The following is a 16,684-nucleotide window of genomic DNA, read 5'->3' as shown; positions in this document are numbered from 1 at the left end:
TCTAGATATTTTCCTTATTACTCTTTCTCCCTTATTCTCACTTGCAAGGATTTACAGAGTCTTGATGATTCTTAAGTGTTTCAAGGACCTTTTCCCCCAGTCTTTCTTTTGGGGCACAATTCTCCCCAAGTAAGACATCATCTCTGTCTCTTTTACTTTGCTTTTAGTCTCCTATTTTCCTCTCCCACCTTTGCTCTCTAATAATCCATTTTCTGTTTCCTAAAAGGTTGACTTAAAATTCAAATGCTTCTTCATTAGGCCTCCCTTTAACGACGTCCCTCTAATGCTGTCCAAATCCTGAAAGATAAATCCCAGCTTCTTATTCCTCAAGGACCAAGCTAACTATATGCAATCCTTTAGGTCATAGCTTGAACACATCTAACAATAAACCCTCTGTATCAACTCCTCTACCAGCCAACCACCAATCCTGGAAAATAAATAAGATAATACTGTTGTGTGTTTCTTTAGCACATTCTGTCTCACCTGTCATTACACTGTATCGATGGTTTTTGTTTATATCTCACACTAAATTTAGCTCATTGAGGGCAGAGATTTTTACATGTTGGTCATATTATATCCCCAGCATGTGGCATAATGTCTAGCACAAAATAGGTGCTTAATTAATCATCGTTATCTAAATAAATGAATGCATTTGGGGAAAAAAACTTTCGAAAGTTTCTCAGAATTCTTTTGCAGGCTTGAAATTAATCCCAATAGTGATCCCTTAGTCTGTTACATTTTTGATTTAGCCTGGGGATTCAAAAAATAAATAACATAATTTTGACATATTTAGGCTTTGTAAGCATGATATTAAGAGAGAGAATATAGTTTCATTAGGGTAAAATCTACTGAAAATAGCCACTTGGTGAATGTTCTATCACAGACTTGAAGTACATGTAAAAATCTAATATATGTTTACACGAATATGTATGAAATTCAAAATTTTCTAAGAGATTCTTGTTCTTCTTTTCAGGGGAAAACGAAACTTCTCCCACCATTGGTAAGAATTAATATTTGCATTCTTACTCACTTTAGTTTCTTGTTGCAAAGTTTATATATTTAACTTTGATACGATTTTCTATTATTATCACTGAAATCATTTTTTAAGGATAAATTTTATAATCATGAAGAGTTCTTGACATTCACTTGTTCTTAAACTTTCTGCTGTGTGTTATAAAGTTTAATAACTACCTGAACATGTCATTAAATTTGTATATATATTTTGTGTATAAATAGTAACTTTTCCTAAACTTACCAGTAAATCACACAACACGTTTCTATGCTCTTTTAATATTTTAGACTACAAATAAATGCATCCAATTTAGATCACAAAATTCTATAGTCTAATAGCAGGTTAAGAAATCGTCTATTTACATTATAGATATGTAGATAACAGATTTATATATGTCCATAACTTTTTAAGAGTATGTTGCTTTTTCCAATGGTATGCAAAACTTTTAAGACTATTAAGACATTTTAAAATAATAATTTCTAAATTCTACTGAACAATTCAATTAATAGTCCTAATGAATGTCTTAATCCTGAGATAAATTCAAAAAATGGAGATGCTACAAATTCATACATAGTATACAAAATAAGAGAGAAAATTAAATTGCAGATGATTAAAACTCATATCACCTAAATGTTGTTACTGAAAATGTATTATTTACTTCCTGTATAAACATATGCTTGACAGTATGTATTAAGAAGGTAAGTAAAACTAAGATAATTTTGATTTAATATTATAATGCACAATTCTAACTAAGGTGCATTCAACATATCTTGAAATAGGACTGTTAAAATAATTATTTTTGTCATTAAATAAAAATTGAGTCCAAATGAAGAAAACAAATAACTAATGAAATGTAATTTGAAATAACCATGAAATAACCATGAAAATAACCATGAAATAACCATGAAAATACTAATACAAACACTTCTGAATCTGTATAAGAAGTATATTTTCTTATTTTTTAAAAAAATTCTAATATAATTTTACAGTTTTTTTAGCATGGCAGAGATGTTTTATAAATAAATAAGTCATTCTTGTATAGTAGATTGTGATTGGTTTATGCCACCTACTCAATTGCAACTTAGCATCTCCAAGTTTTACAGAAGACTGATTCATCTCAACCACACCAACTGGTTATATTTGCAGGAAAGGGATGGGTATAAGGTAGAATGGGAAGTGATTGCTTAAAATGACAGATGACCCATCATCTTACTGAGGGAATTTCTGTTATTTCTGAATTGACTCTATTATGACAAGCCTCCAAGTGATGTAACCAGATAAGTTAAAACTGTTAACCAAAATGCAAAGGAAAATGGTCTCTCCCAAATATTGACCAGACCAGTGTAATCAATGGAAACCAGGAGAATTTGTAAAGCGGAGGTTCAAGAACAATGTAGAATTGACAATGGAGGCAGGTTTCTAATTTTAAATTCTTATTTGTGAATGGGAACGTGAACTGAACTTAAGATATGTGCAAAAATATGAAGGAGAGTAGTTCTCTGAAAACCCTTTCTTCCTACACCTGGGATTGAATTTGCTTGGCTAGGAGTAATCTTCAGAAATGCTACTCTTCAAAATAGCGCGGTACTGGGGATTAGTCTGGGTTCTCTCGCGGGCAGAACTATTAAATAGATGTGTATGTGAGGGGTGGTTTATTCAGGAGCGTTGACTCACAATCACAAGATAAGTTCCACAATAGTCCGTCTGCAAGCTGAGGAGCGAGGAAGCCAGCCCCAGTCCCCAAACCTCCAAAGGAGGGACGCTGACAGTATGGCCTTCAGTCGGTGGCCAAAGGCCCCTGAGCCCCTGGCAAACACTGGAGTAAGTGTCAGAGCCCAAAAGCTGCAGACCTTGGAGTGTGAGGTTCAAGGACATGACGCGGCAGCACGAGAGAAAGATGGAGACCGGAAGACTCAGCAGAGCCCGCCTCTCCCACCTGCTTGTGCCTGCTTTTCCTTTCTTTCTTTTCTTTCTTTTCTTTCTTTCTTTCTTTCTTTCTTTCTTTCTTTCTTTCTTTCTTTCTTTCTTTCTTTCTTTCTTTTTCTTTCTCTCTCTTTCTCTTTCTTTCTCTCTCTCTCTCTCTCTCTCTCTCTCTCTCTCTCTCTCTCTCTTTCTTTCTTTTTTTCTTTTTTTGAGACAGAGTTTCGCTCTTGTTACCCAGGCTGGAGTGCAATGGCGCGATCTCGGCTCACCGCAACCTCTGCCTCCTGGGTTCAGGCAATTCTCCTGCCTCAGCCTCCTGAGTAGCTGGGATTACAGGCATGTGACACCATGCCCAGCTAAGTTTTTTTTTTTTTAATTTTTAGTAGAGACGGGGTTTCACCATGTTGACCAGGATGGTCCCGATCTCTTGACCTCGTGATCCACCCGCCTCGGCCTCCCACAGTGCTGGGATTACAGTTGTGAGCCACCGCGCCCAGCTGTGCCTGCTTTTCCCAGCCCTGCTGGCCCTAATTGGATGACACTCACTCACACTGAGGTCGGCGACACTCTCACAGGCACACCCAGGAACAGCACTGTGCATTCTTCAATTCAATCAAGTAGACATTGAATTATTAACCACCACACACTATTACAAGGAGAAGGTGGCATGATTTTCTTTCTAGGCTCTTTGCAATTCACATCTGATAAAAGAGTGAGAGTGGATGATAAAGGGAACTTATTGCAACATTTCTCTCAAAGCAAAAGGGATCATTGGAAGGCCGCAGACACCAGAGCTGGTTTCACCTAAAAATAACAAATTAACAATTGCCATATTGTCAAGTCTATAATGATGACAGTGACTTAATGTGAATAGACGGAATTTTAAACTCTTTCCTTCCTTCTTCCCTCGCTCCCTTTCTTCTCCTTTCTTTCTACTCTCTTATCCCCAACCCCCCTTCTTTATTCTCTTTTCCTCCTTTCTTTTATCCCACCCTCCCTCTCTCCCTTTTTTATTTTTATTTTTTATTGTGACGGAGTCTTGCTTTGTTGCCCAGGCTGGAGTGCAGTGGCGTGATCTCAGCTCACTGCAACATCTGCCTCCTGATGTCAAGCGATCCTCCTGCCTCAGCCTCCTAAGTAGCTGGGATTGCAGGTGCACACCACCAAGCCCAGCTAATTTTTTGTATTTTTAGTAGAGAAAAAGTTTCACTGTTTTAGCCGGGAGGTCTTGATCTGCCGACCTCATGATCTGCCCACTTCGGCCTCCCAAAGTACTGGGATTACAGGCCTGAGCCGCCATGCCTGGTCCCCTTTCTTTTGTTCAACGCACAGCAGATGAAGAAATATAAAGTCAGACCTGATTTTTCACTGACAGCTAGCGGTAGTTACTATCCTAATGTACTTAGTTAGGTATGTTGGCATGTAATTATGGGTGAAAGTTTGATGGATTTATTTATGAGTTATTTGGTTATAAAAATTTAGAGATTGAAGTTTTTCACTGGAAAATAACACATATAGCAAGTCTATGATCATTTGCATTTCTTTAATCACGGAATAGTTCTGTAATATTTCATGTATATTGGCATTGCTGAAGTTCAATATAATTAAGATGACTTTTATCTGTATTTGGTAACAATTCAATTTAGCTTTGACACTGATGAATCAAGCTGAAGTTTTTAAAATCTTACTATTTTCTTCTCTGCTCAGTCGTATTGCAACTTTCGTTCTTAACTCTTTCCTGTCCTATCATTTCTACTCCTTTTCTAGTTTCTCTCATTCTCTCCCTCTTTCCATATTTGTGCCCTTGTCTTTTACCCAGTCTTGTTGAGCTGAATTAGTTGTTGTGTGATATAGCTTAGTTTTTGTTTAATTAAATATTTAAAAATATATATTTTTTGTTTTTCAAAAAGTAAATCTATGTTAAACAAAAATTTAAAAAAATACATCTTTATAATGCCAACATCCAGAGATCACATGAGTTTTTTTTTCCCAACAAATTTGATGTATTTTTCTATTCTTTTATTAAGAAAACCACTTCTTTTTCAGTAAAAGCACAAAAATTTTAAAGGACTTTAATCAGCAGTGCCAATTTGCCCTGCAGAATTTGTTTACCATTATACACGCAGATCAACTGCACATAAACTTATTTCACTACCATTTGTCACAGTGTTTCTTCTTTTTAAAATAAACTTGAACTGCGGAAATTATTTCAGTGTCTTAAATTGTCTCTTCGTTATCATGAAGTCAAAGGCATTTCTGTAGACTTTGGTTGTTTGTAAACGTAGTTATGAGTTTTGTTTTTCAGTCCTTTACACACATTTTTATTGCTTTGTTTGCATTTAATTTATTTTTAAACAACTCAATGAGTAAATAGAAGTTTTGTCTCTCGTTTTTTTCTCCTGAAACCCTAGCTCTCCCAAAAACCCTCTAACTTTACCTTCCTCTATCCTTTTATTTATCTATAAGTTTTTAAGTTTTTAAAATCATCTTTACCCATTATGCTTCACCCTTCTGAACGCAGTTGCTTTGGCTAGATGAGAAGCCAGCAATGGAATGGGAAGAGGGCAGAGAATAGCTGCTTCCGATTTCATTTCCCCATTTTTATCTTCAGCCAATGTTCTGTAGCCTGTTTTAGATCCGTGTCTATATAGCACATGCATTTCCGTATGTATCGGTCTTTGTATATATGCATGTATATATGTGTTTACATATTTACGAATACGTGTGTGTGTGTGTTTGTGTGTAGACACATATACATACATGCGATAATGGACTGGGACTGGGTAGTTCGTATACTCGGATAAGCATACATTGCAGGATATGATTCACATATTTATTTTGTTCTTCTTCCATTTTCCGTTAATATAACAGGACCGACAACAACAAAGAAGTCCAGTGTTCCACTTTCAGGTGACCCCTTACCTACTCACACCACTGCATTCTCACCCGCAAGCATCTCTGAAAGAGAAAACGGCTTCTTAGAGACCACGCCTTCTCTTAGTCCAGCCAGTACTTCAACCCAAGTATCCCCGGACTTTTTGGGTAATGCTAGTGCTTTTAAAATAACAGATTGGCACGCAAAAGTTGTTAACTTAAGTATTAGGGCAAATGTCATTTTAAAAAATTCTTAAATTATCAGTACAGCTTGTCTTTAAATTATGTGCACAGTTTCTAAGTAGGTGATTTTATTCAAGTACAGAAATTGCAGGAAATTAGGTATCTGTGAAATAGAGGTTGACTGAAGTAATTAATGCATGTTGTTAGGGAGAGGAGAGAGAAAAGGAGGGAAGCAAGATCTCCAAGGACAATCAGGAGGGGACATTTGCTCTAGTGTCCTCTGATCTGCTCACTCTCCATGATTCTCCCAGTTTCTGCTCACTTGAGTTCCTGCCGCCTGGACAGATCAGACTTTCCTAATTCAGAGATGACCAGTCCTGCTCTCCTTGGAAGGTGCCTTAAACAGAAATCTTCCTATTTCTTTATTTCATTCTAGATTCTCATTATCCAAAAATTGTCAAAGGTAGGCAATGTATTTTTTAAAATTCACTCCGAGAATTGACAACCCAATTTTGTTATTTGAGTTTCTTTTAAGAGCATTTGCATGATTGAAAACATTTAAAATTAAGGTTATGAGTTCTACTGATAAAATTAAAGACAATGTAGCCATGTTCCTAGCAAAAATCAGATTGATGTGAGAGACATTTTTGCTGAAGAGGAGCACTGATGCTCCTTAGAATGCTGATATATGTATATACTCATTTAATGTTTAGCATTAGATCTGCCAGTGTATTCAGTACACAAATTCAGTACCATCAGGAGAGTGTTCGTGCTTTTCTGAAACAATGTGTTAAGTTGCCATTTTTTAGGCTAACAGGTTTATAGACATACTCTGATAAAAGATAGTAAGCTATTTGAGCTGTTTAACAATCTTCCTTTGAAAAAAAAAAAAAAGTGTAACACCATCACAGAAATTTTGTTTAGGATACATCAAAGTATTTTGAGTATGATACTGATGAAGTTTATTGGATATAGGAAGCAGTTAAATAAATGGTCAGTGCCTTCTTACAGCAAGTACAGGACTTTTTTTTTTTTTTTTTTTTTTTTTTTTTTTTTTTTTTTTTTTTTTTCCTGCATGGAGTCTAGCTCTGTCACCAGGCTGGAGTGCAGTGATGCGATCTTGGCTCACTGCAATGTCCACCTCCTGGGTTCAAGTGATTCCTCTGCCTCGGCCTCCCAAGGAGCTGGGACTACAGGTGTGCAACACCATGCCTGGCTAATTCTTTGTATTTTAGTAGAGATGAGGTTTTGCCCTGTTGGCCAGGATGGTCTCGATCACCTGACCTTGTGATCCGCCCGCCTCAGCCTCCCAAAGTGCTGGGATTACAGGCGAGAGCCACCATGCCAGGATGGTGTATTTAATCTTCATTTGTTTCCTTGCCACCAGAGAAGAGTAGCGACCAGAACCTGTCTAAACAATGTAAGCATTTGAACTCATTGCCCCAAATTTTTACAAAAGGAATGAAAGGATAGAGGTGCTGATGCCTAGGTAGAAGATCTCATGCTATTTTATTATTATTATTTTATGGCCTGCGGAGTGTCATAAAGGTTTCCTTTTGAAGGTTCTGTATTTCTCTTTGCATATACATATAACGTGCAATATTCCCAACTTTTATTCCCACAGATTTAAAATCTAAAAGCATTCAAGCCATAGATCTATAGATAGAGCAAAGTATGAGAAAGGTTTAAAATGCAATAGATGGAAAATAAGAATGAGTAATTTAAACATATGGATTTGCTTCCACAAAATAATACTGATGGTGAAATTAGCTTGAAAAGTTTATGCTTTCAAATAAAACACACTTTCTTTTCTAGAAGAAATTCTATTCATCAGGTGATAATTCAATGATCTATTGGAATAAAGTCTAAATGAATCATTCAATTTATGGTTATGATTGATTTATATTGCATAATGCAACCAATGTTTTCATTGATATAATTGAGGGGAATCCTTTAATCTACATTTCTAACAATATTATATACACTCTTCAAAATTATTCATTTTCAAAAATGATTACAATGACCATCCATATGCCTATTAAATTATGTAATTTTACTTTGATAAAAATAGTTAATTTCAAAACATTCTCAATACAGATGGGTGTATGTGTATATACATTTGTATATACTGTTAATTGTGTATATATGTATATACTGTTAAGGATCTATAAAGTATATGTAAGCATTGTGTGTGTATATACTTTAATCATATATACATACATATACATATATACATAGAGGATTAAAGTATATAAGATGTATATTTTATATATACTTAAAAGACACGCAATGAACATACCATCCCTTTAAATTCTGTTTCTCAAAGGTAGCTTTTTAAGCATTCTTGGTTATCCTCCAGGCTATCAACATATGATTTTGTGAATATGTGAGAGTGAATGTGTGTGTGTGAGACTGTGTGTGTAAGCATGGGCATGTGAGATTGTTTCCAGATTTCCAAACACTAGAGATGATCAATCTTTAAAAACTCTGCCAGTATGCTAGCTAGAACTATTTCATGTTGATTTACATCTAAAAAATTGTTCATGCCACTGAACATTTTTTCATATACCTTTTGGCCCTTGTGTATATTAGGTAGACGTCTGTCACCTCTCTTTCCCATTCTTAAATTTCTTATTTTCTTTGTGATTTGTAAGAGATACTAGTATACTGGAAGGCTCCTTTCTTATTCTGCCTACAAAGAAACGCCCCATCTGTCAGTTTGTCGAGTTGATGGAGAGTTCAGAAAGCTCATGGCCACTCGGAAGTCAGTCAAGCCACCTGGAAGCAGGAATTCTCACGGGGGCGTGCAGCTCAGAAGGCCTCCGGTGCCTGTCCCCTTCCAGCCAGGCACTTAAATACTGGCAGGCAGATTTTAACAGATTAGGTCACTTCACGGCTCGGGGAACGATCGTCGCAGTTCGCTCCCCACAGCCTCGTGGTATTTCACCTGCTCACCTGCAGCGGGGAGGCCCGGTGTGACCCTCTGCCCTTCTCACCGCAGGTGCCCCGTCCGCGCAGCCGCCTCCGGTTCCCACGCACGCAGACTCGCCGGCGCCCTCTGCCGGAACTGACACGCAGACACGCCGCGGCCTCGCCGTCCGCGACACGCTCAGCCCCGCCCCGGGCAGCAGTGACAACCCAGGTTTGCGGGTCCTTTAGAGTTGTGCAGATAGGAAGAGTGCCTGGCAGCTACCTGTGTTTAAGAATGACGCGAGGAAACCTAACCGCTCATTCCACGTGCGGGCCTCGCTGGTTGATGAATTTGGAATTTCAGTCACTCTTAAGAATATGGAACCGCAGGACAGATATCCTTTTAATAGAGATGAAATAATAAGGAAAATTGTGAGACTACAGCAAAAATCTGCTCAGGATGAGAGATAGTCTTTTAAAATATATTTTAGGCAATTGTCATTCTACAGGGAAAGACTTTGTACCAACAAACAAAAAGGCAAAGGGTGATTCTTATTATCAATGAAGGGCAGTGAGAAATTGTAACCACAATGAAATTGTTATTTAAAGAATGAGAAAAAAAGAAATGAATGGTCTCATTTCCTATTCAAACATCAAGGATCTTTCAGGATGGCGTCTCTGTATTTATAACAACGCAAAATATCCCCTCTCTTTTCTTTCCAAAATTAGTGTACGGATCACTTCGTGGTGCCCCGTTATATGCAAGAAAAATAAATATGTCTTTTGTCAGATCATAAATCCACACAGTCGCATATATAATTTCAGCAACCTGAGCACTTGAAAGTTAAAGATATAAATGGTAGGCTTAGGTAGCTGTTAGAAACAAGGTCTGGCTTTAGGTAGGAAAGAAACACGTCAAATAGAATAATTATTATTTTGTAGTATTGAAACTGTACCCTTGGAATAAAAATCATTCCAGACAATCCACACTCTTTAAACACGTGAGAGAAGAGCCATCCTCACCTGCCTCATGACCTAGTCCGCTGCCATGGGAGCCACAGTAAAAACATTTAAAGCTGTTCGCAAATCCACAGATCCAGAAATTGTGGAGGGGCCACAATTTCTGTAACAAAACTGTAACAAAAGGGGACTGACCCCTGGGGGCTGCTTGTCACACAGACTAATCTGCTCTGTCCTGATCAATGAATTCTTCCACTCACAGTGGCTAATTCCACTCATTAAAAATCTATTGGGATTAAGCAACCTAATTAAAATCGTAAATACCACCCCTGAACCACCGCTGAGAGTACCTACCTATCAAGGGAAAAGGGAAAAGAACTTTTCAGATGAGGAGGAGGGAAGGTAGGGAGTTTGGGGAGGACGACAATGGAAGCCTCAAAAACAGCTTGGGAGCAGGGGCTGCTGGAGAGGGGAGACGTGAGCGAGCAAGTGAGAGGAGCACAGAAAGGAAGGTGGAAAAAGCCCGCAGACAAACCCAGCTCTCCTCAAAACTCTGCAGAGGACCAGTTCTGTGTCCGAACGAGCTTTTCAAAGCATGAATGAATGAACTTCCTGCACTCTTCCCTTTGTTCTGCTGAGCCCTCCTCTGGGGATCCAGAATGGAAAACCTTATGTTTACGTTGTTTATTCTATTCTATGGTTTAGTTAAATTCCACAGTTTAGTGGCTTTTGAAGACTGAGCTGAGAACCCAAGTTCAGTGATTTGGAAGATACGTTTTCAATTCTAATGGAATGTAGGTGTGAAATGATAGACGGCACTGCATTTGTAATTGGTAGACATCCGCATGCTCAAATCAAAGCCATGTTCAGCACGTGCATGCGCATATCCCTGCAGAAACACAGAGTCTGCCTGCAAACCTGAGACCAATCTCACGGCACTGAACCGGCGACCCCGGGGATCTTAACAGAAAATAACCCAACAGGCTCTTGAATAGAGGGTAGCTCATATTTCCTTTGCTTTTTCCATGGCAACTAGCATAGTGCTAGTCATCTAGTAGGCACCAAAAGGATACACATCGATTGCCTGTGTGTAATGCTGGGTGTGATGTTGGCCAAAGATGTAAAATACGTTAGGTATTACGAAGCCTGACAATGAAAAGTTCTGACCTAGTACAATGTGCAGTTTCTTTGGCTACAACACTAGATTCTATACCAGTTAGCACCTATGTGATTGGAAAATAAGAGACTGATGTCACTGTAAGGTGGAGTTTGTTAGATTTCAAGCCAATTTGATTTTTCCCGGCCAGGGGAGTCTGAATAGGGAAAGTAGAATTGTAACCTTCAGCTGGAAAGAAAAAAAAAGAAAGCCTTTGAACTCATGCTGTGGCACAGGCAGGTTCCTATTCAGCTCTGTTTTAAGAAAATTAAAACTGAGCCCCTGCGCCCAGGGATCCGTCCCCAGAGAGGTGCGTGCCTGCAAGGCTCTCAGCTTGTATCAAGTTGCTCTTCCTCCTGTGCCCACCTTTTGCGCTCAGGCTCTACCTACATCCACATGGTCTCAGCACCACCAAGACACCACCTGTCTCTACTGCTCTGATGCATTTTTTATATTGCCTAAGGCAGCCGTCAGCCCAGAGGCTTAGACTTTTTGGGCTGTCCAAACTGTATATATTTTTAAGTTGTGCTCTGATTAGGAAGCTGCATAGATTTCCAGTTGTCTGCCCCTAAACTCATCTTTCCCATAAGCCCTGGTGTTTTTGGTACGGTTCTGTAGAATGCATGTGTCGTGGCACAGCAGAAAGGATTGAAGGTTTGTGGCTCTGCCTTAGCTTCCGTAATCGTGTTTATGTGACCTTTCTGGCTGTTGCCCTTGCGTGACAGACACAAGTGACAGTGCTGATGGCCCTTCTGATTGCAGATGTTCCAGAAGAGAGGAGTACAACCAGTACCTTTGCTACAGACGCGGTTTTCCCGTTAGGAACCACCCCCACCCCTGCACGCATCAGCTCTGCTGCCTTACCTGCACGCACCACAAACACCACCATCACCGCGAACTCCCCAGGTCTGACGGTGCTCTAGGGGTCTTCAGTTACAGGAATGAAACGGAAACTCAGACTTTAATGCGGCTCTTTTATTTCATGCCAAATATTATTTGCAGGTTTCTCATTTTACAAATGTTCACATATCAACACCAAATTATGCAAAGGAAACTTGCCAGTGAGCTTTTTCTGGGCATATTTTATTTTATTTATAGTATTATGAAAGTCCATGGCAAAGAAGAATCAATAATAGGCTTTAATGTCGTCTAGGTCTGGGATCAAATCCAGTTTCTTCAACTTTCTAGCTGATTATAGGGTAAATTACTAACACTTTCTGTAGATCAGATTTGCTTTCTGTAAAAATGGACATAAGAATACTCATTTTGAAATATTAATATGACGACTGAATATGTAAAAAGTCTGATATGCAACAAATATTTAAAAAGAGTAATTGTGACCCTTATAAGAATCCAAATATGGAGAGCTGTGAACGAAAGGGAAATGAATTGTCTGAGGAAGATCACACATCAAGTAAGAATTATACCAGGGAATGAACAGTTTTCCCTCAATTTATACAATGTTTAGTTTAAATGCCTTGAAATAAATCTTGGATTCAATTTATTATTTTAAAAACAAGCAGAAGTCAAATCAAACACGGACTCCTAGAGCAAAGATTCCATTAGGAAATTATCTTTGGTAAAGAGTTTTTCTTTCACCTTTTAATATAGCAAACTCATTAACTTTTATTCTTCTGTTTATTTTCTTGCAAATTCCCATGGAACAGCCACTCCGAACCCTTCTGGAGCCACTGTCCTTTCAACCAAAACAGGTGACAACATTACACCCAGTCACGCAACCATACAGTCCCCACGTGCCTGGGCATGTGCTCTCACAAGGGCCTTCCACCCGCTCTACCCCAGGCTTCTTTCTTTAAGTTTCATTCAGTGTTTGAATCCTGAGGGTGATGGAACTGCAGGAAGACCCTTCTCTGCTTGGTAGTGCAACAGTTGATGAGATCAGGATATAATTGTTACTGTCATAATCCATCAAAAAACATGTGTGAGAAATAAGCACATCTACTAGAACTTTTTCTCAGAGGGGTTTGGGTATTGGTATGGCAGAGAACAAGTCCATCAAAAGGGCTGTCCATTGCAAGTGGTGAGCATCAGGAGGCTGATTGCAGAGTTCCAGTGAAGCAGTGAGAGGGCGTGGAGTTAAAGGAAAGAGGCATTGAGGGATGGGTACAGCAATGGTGGTGTCTGGGAGTCAGCAAGTGAGCTGATCAGAGCTTGCAAGCCCACCATTCTCCCCAAATTCTTCCAACACAAAATCAAAAAGGGCAGAGACATCCTAGCTTTCACAAAGCATGTGCTCTTTTAATTATTCACTTAAATGCATGTACGCACACAAGATACTACTCGATTTGTTGAGAGGGCCCGTTATTACCCTGGGTCTAGTAGATGTGCAAAGAGCTTATAAAAGTTAAACTAGAGAATGAAACAGTCCTTGCCTTTTCTCTGACTTTTTTTTTAAGTGAAAACTATAAATTTCATACTATGGGAGTTATAATTATACAAATTTATATTGAGATTAATCAAAGCAATAAAGAACTTCAGAATATTTTTGGCTGTGTAAGTCTTCAGCCATGTTGCCATACCACAATTAGATGTGTACCCAAAGATCTTAATACTAACTGTATTTATTGACTATCTTCATGCAAATGTTGATAGAACTAGCTCATTCATTTATAATGCTTTAAGTTTTGAAATTAAAACACTGTACTGGGCATATCTTTCCTATTCTGAGAAATCTGACTAGATAGACTTTATGAAGTGGGAGTGCTGTCCAAACATGTCATGGCATATATTCTAAAGCAAAATTTTAATAATTTGCATTCTTTTTCTTCTCCATTACAGCTCCTACTACAGTTAAGCCATCATGTGGTAAGTGTATCTACTTAGAATCGGCACACCTCACTTTGGAATAACACCTTAATTATTTCCTCCTTTATTCCCAGGACCTTTATTCCTCCTTTATCTTCAGGACCCGCTAGCAAGCTAAATTCACTGGCTTTAATTTCTCACCAGACTAGTCTCAAATCTTTTTTTTTTTTTTTTTTTTTTGAGACGGGGTTTCGCTCTTGTTACCCAGGCTGGAGTGCAATGGCGCGATCTCGGCTCACCGCAACCTCCGCCTCCCGGGTTCAGGCAATTCTCCTGCCTCAGCCTCCCAAGTAGCTGGGATTACAGGCACGCGCCGCCATACCCAGCTAATTTTTTGTATTTTTAGTAGAGACGGGTTTCACCATGTTGACCAGGATGGTTTCAATCTCTTGACCTCGTGATCCACCCGCCTCTGGCCTCCCAAAGTGCTGGGATTACAGGCGTGAGCCACCGCGCCCGGCCCTAGTCTCAAATCTTAAGAGCCAGTATCTCTCAGTAGCAAGATATTTTGATTTTATGTTCAGACCTAGATTTGAGTACCAGGATGAAAATTTACTAGCTACACATGGACGTAGAGATGCGAATGATGGACCCTGCGGAATAAAAAGCAGGGTTGGAGGTAGGAAGTCAAGGGTTGGAAAACTACGTGTATTGGTAACTGTGCCTACTTCCTTGATGTCGGATTCAATTTTACTCCAAACACCAGCATCACGCAATATACCTTTGTAACAAACCTGCACATATAACCCTGGAATCCAAAATAAAAGTTGAAAACTAAATTTTCCTGTTAGACGACTTTGGTAAAGCCGCTTAATTTCACTTTAGGTATTTGAAAAAAATGGACTGACAGCAAATTTGTCGGGGAGGGAGAGGGGGACAAGGATTCAGTGTGATGAAAATATAAAGTGTGGATAAGACCGTCAAAGCTTATCAAGAAAGAAAATCTCTCTCTCTCTCTGTCTGGCGTGCCAGAGGCTGATTCAGAGCAGATACCTGAAAACACTTTGTCTCCACTTTTTTTCTTTCTTCTCAGTTGAAGCAAAGTCCTTCTTCATGGTCACGGCTTATTCCTCCATTCATTTCTAAATCTCAGCACTGAAGTCTCTGCCTTCAGCAGCTCTCCATACATTTAGTGTAAGGAGTGGCCTTCATCTGTCAGTTTAATTAATGTAATCTTTTATAATCAGGTTTCCATCCACTTCTCCTGCATCGTTGCCTCCTTATGTTCTTCATTTAAGTAATATGGAACCACTTACAGTTTTCTTTTACTGTTTTCTTTTTCTTTTTAGATGGAGTGTCACTCTGTCACCCAGGCTGGAGTGCAGTGGCACAATCTCGACTCACTGCAACCTCCACCTCCCAGGTTCAAGTGATTCTCCTGTCTCAGCATCCCAAATAGCTGAGACTATTGGCACATGCTGCCTAGCCCAGTTAATTTTTGTATTTTTAGTAGCAATGGGGTTTCACCATGTTGCCCAGGCTGGTCTTGAACTCCTGACCTCATGTGACCTACCCGCCTCATTCTTCCAAAGTGCTACGATGACAGGCATCAGCCACTGCGCCCAGCCCACTTAGTTTTCTAAACTCAAACTGTTCCATCCTGCCTCTGTGCCACTGCTGGTCTTCCTCTACACTTGGAATTCTGCTCCACCCTCATCCCCCAATCCCCATGTCTACTGTTCTATTTCCTGCTCATATTTTATTTTTTATTTTTTATTTTTTTTGAGACGGAGTTTCGCTCTTGTTACCCAGGCTGGAGTGCAATGGCGCGATCTCGGCTCACCGCAACCTCCGCCTCCTGGGTTCAGGCAATTCTCCTGCCTCAGCCTCCTGAGTAGCTGGGATTATAGGCACGCGCCACCATGCCCAACTAATTTTTTGTATTTTTAGTAGAGACGGGGTTTCACCATGTTGACCAGGTTGGTCTCGATCTCTCGACCTTGTGATCCACCCACCTCAGCCTCCCAAAGTGCTGGGATTACAGGCTTGAGCCACCGCGCCCAGCCGGCTCGTATTTTAAAATACAAACTAAGTCACTTTCTCTGGAAATCCTGTCTTGTACCTCCAAGTGGAACAGATCCCTCTCTTTTTACTGCCACATTATTTCATTTGTAATTTTACTTTAAAGGTTTGTATGTCTCGGCAATTCATGCGTGTCTGCCTCCACACTGGATTATGTGTTTCTAAACACTGATTATCTCTAACTTGACTTTGTATTCCTAGCATTTGTGATCATGTCGTACTCATCATAAGGGCCTAATAATTTTTTTTTGAATAAAAATGAGTGAATAAATTTATATTTGTTGAAAAGATGTTTTTATCAGTAAGCAGAAATTGTTGACACTAAAGAAAGGTGCTTAGGAGGCATATTATCAATAATAATCTTACACAAGTTAAGGAATGAATGAGGGCTTGTGGTCTCTGAGTAATTAATCTTCCACATATTTGAAGAAACAGATATTTAATTACATTTTAGAAAACAAGAAAATTATAAAGCAAGAAGAAATTTCTCAGATGCATAATTTATTTGTACATCAAGTCAACGAGTAACTATTGAGTTCCCATTGGTGAAAAATATCACACATATACCTGGATTTATGGTGATAATAAACATAGACTGGACTTTGCTCTCATGGAATTTCCATGTCCAGCTAGGAAGACAGATCTTTATCTAACAATCATCCAAATACAAATTTTCAAGCTGTGGTCCTTGATAGGGCAGTAAAGCACAGACAATTATAAAAAAATGATATGGAGGCATCTGATGTGTTTCTTCTGTTTCAAGTTTTTGGGGATAGTTGGTTAGTTGATTTGTGATTTTTGGCATTTGCATTTAATGT

The 16,684-nt window shown here is 39.0% G+C and overlaps 1 protein-coding gene across 8 annotated transcripts in view; it reads left to right on the top strand.

The window, feature by feature from the left end:
* The window catches only part of PTPRC (protein tyrosine phosphatase receptor type C), a 121,505-nt gene that overhangs the window by 52,464 nt on the left and 52,357 nt on the right, over positions 1-16,684 (top strand). For 2 of the 8 annotated variants that reach the window (XM_074385073.1, XM_010348837.3), the window contains exons 3-8: positions 974-1,000; positions 5,807-5,977; positions 8,994-9,134; positions 11,781-11,924; positions 12,671-12,730; positions 13,818-13,844. In XM_074385073.1, coding sequence (XP_074241174.1) covers positions 974-1,000; positions 5,807-5,977; positions 8,994-9,134; positions 11,781-11,924; positions 12,671-12,730; positions 13,818-13,844 — 570 coding nt within the window. The remainder of the gene's footprint in view (positions 1-973; positions 1,001-5,806; positions 5,978-8,993; positions 9,135-11,780; positions 11,925-12,670; positions 12,731-13,817; positions 13,845-16,684) is intronic. The other 6 variants (XM_074385074.1, XM_074385077.1, XM_074385076.1 and 3 more) reach the window with 6 other exon arrangements.

The sequence above is a fragment of the Saimiri boliviensis genome, chromosome 14 (genome assembly GCF_048565385.1).
Source record: "Saimiri boliviensis isolate mSaiBol1 chromosome 14, mSaiBol1.pri, whole genome shotgun sequence".
Classification (NCBI taxonomy): domain Eukaryota; kingdom Metazoa; phylum Chordata; class Mammalia; order Primates; family Cebidae; genus Saimiri; species Saimiri boliviensis.
The sequence above is the reverse complement of the archived record's forward strand: the minus strand, read 5'-3'. Positions and strand labels throughout refer to the sequence as shown.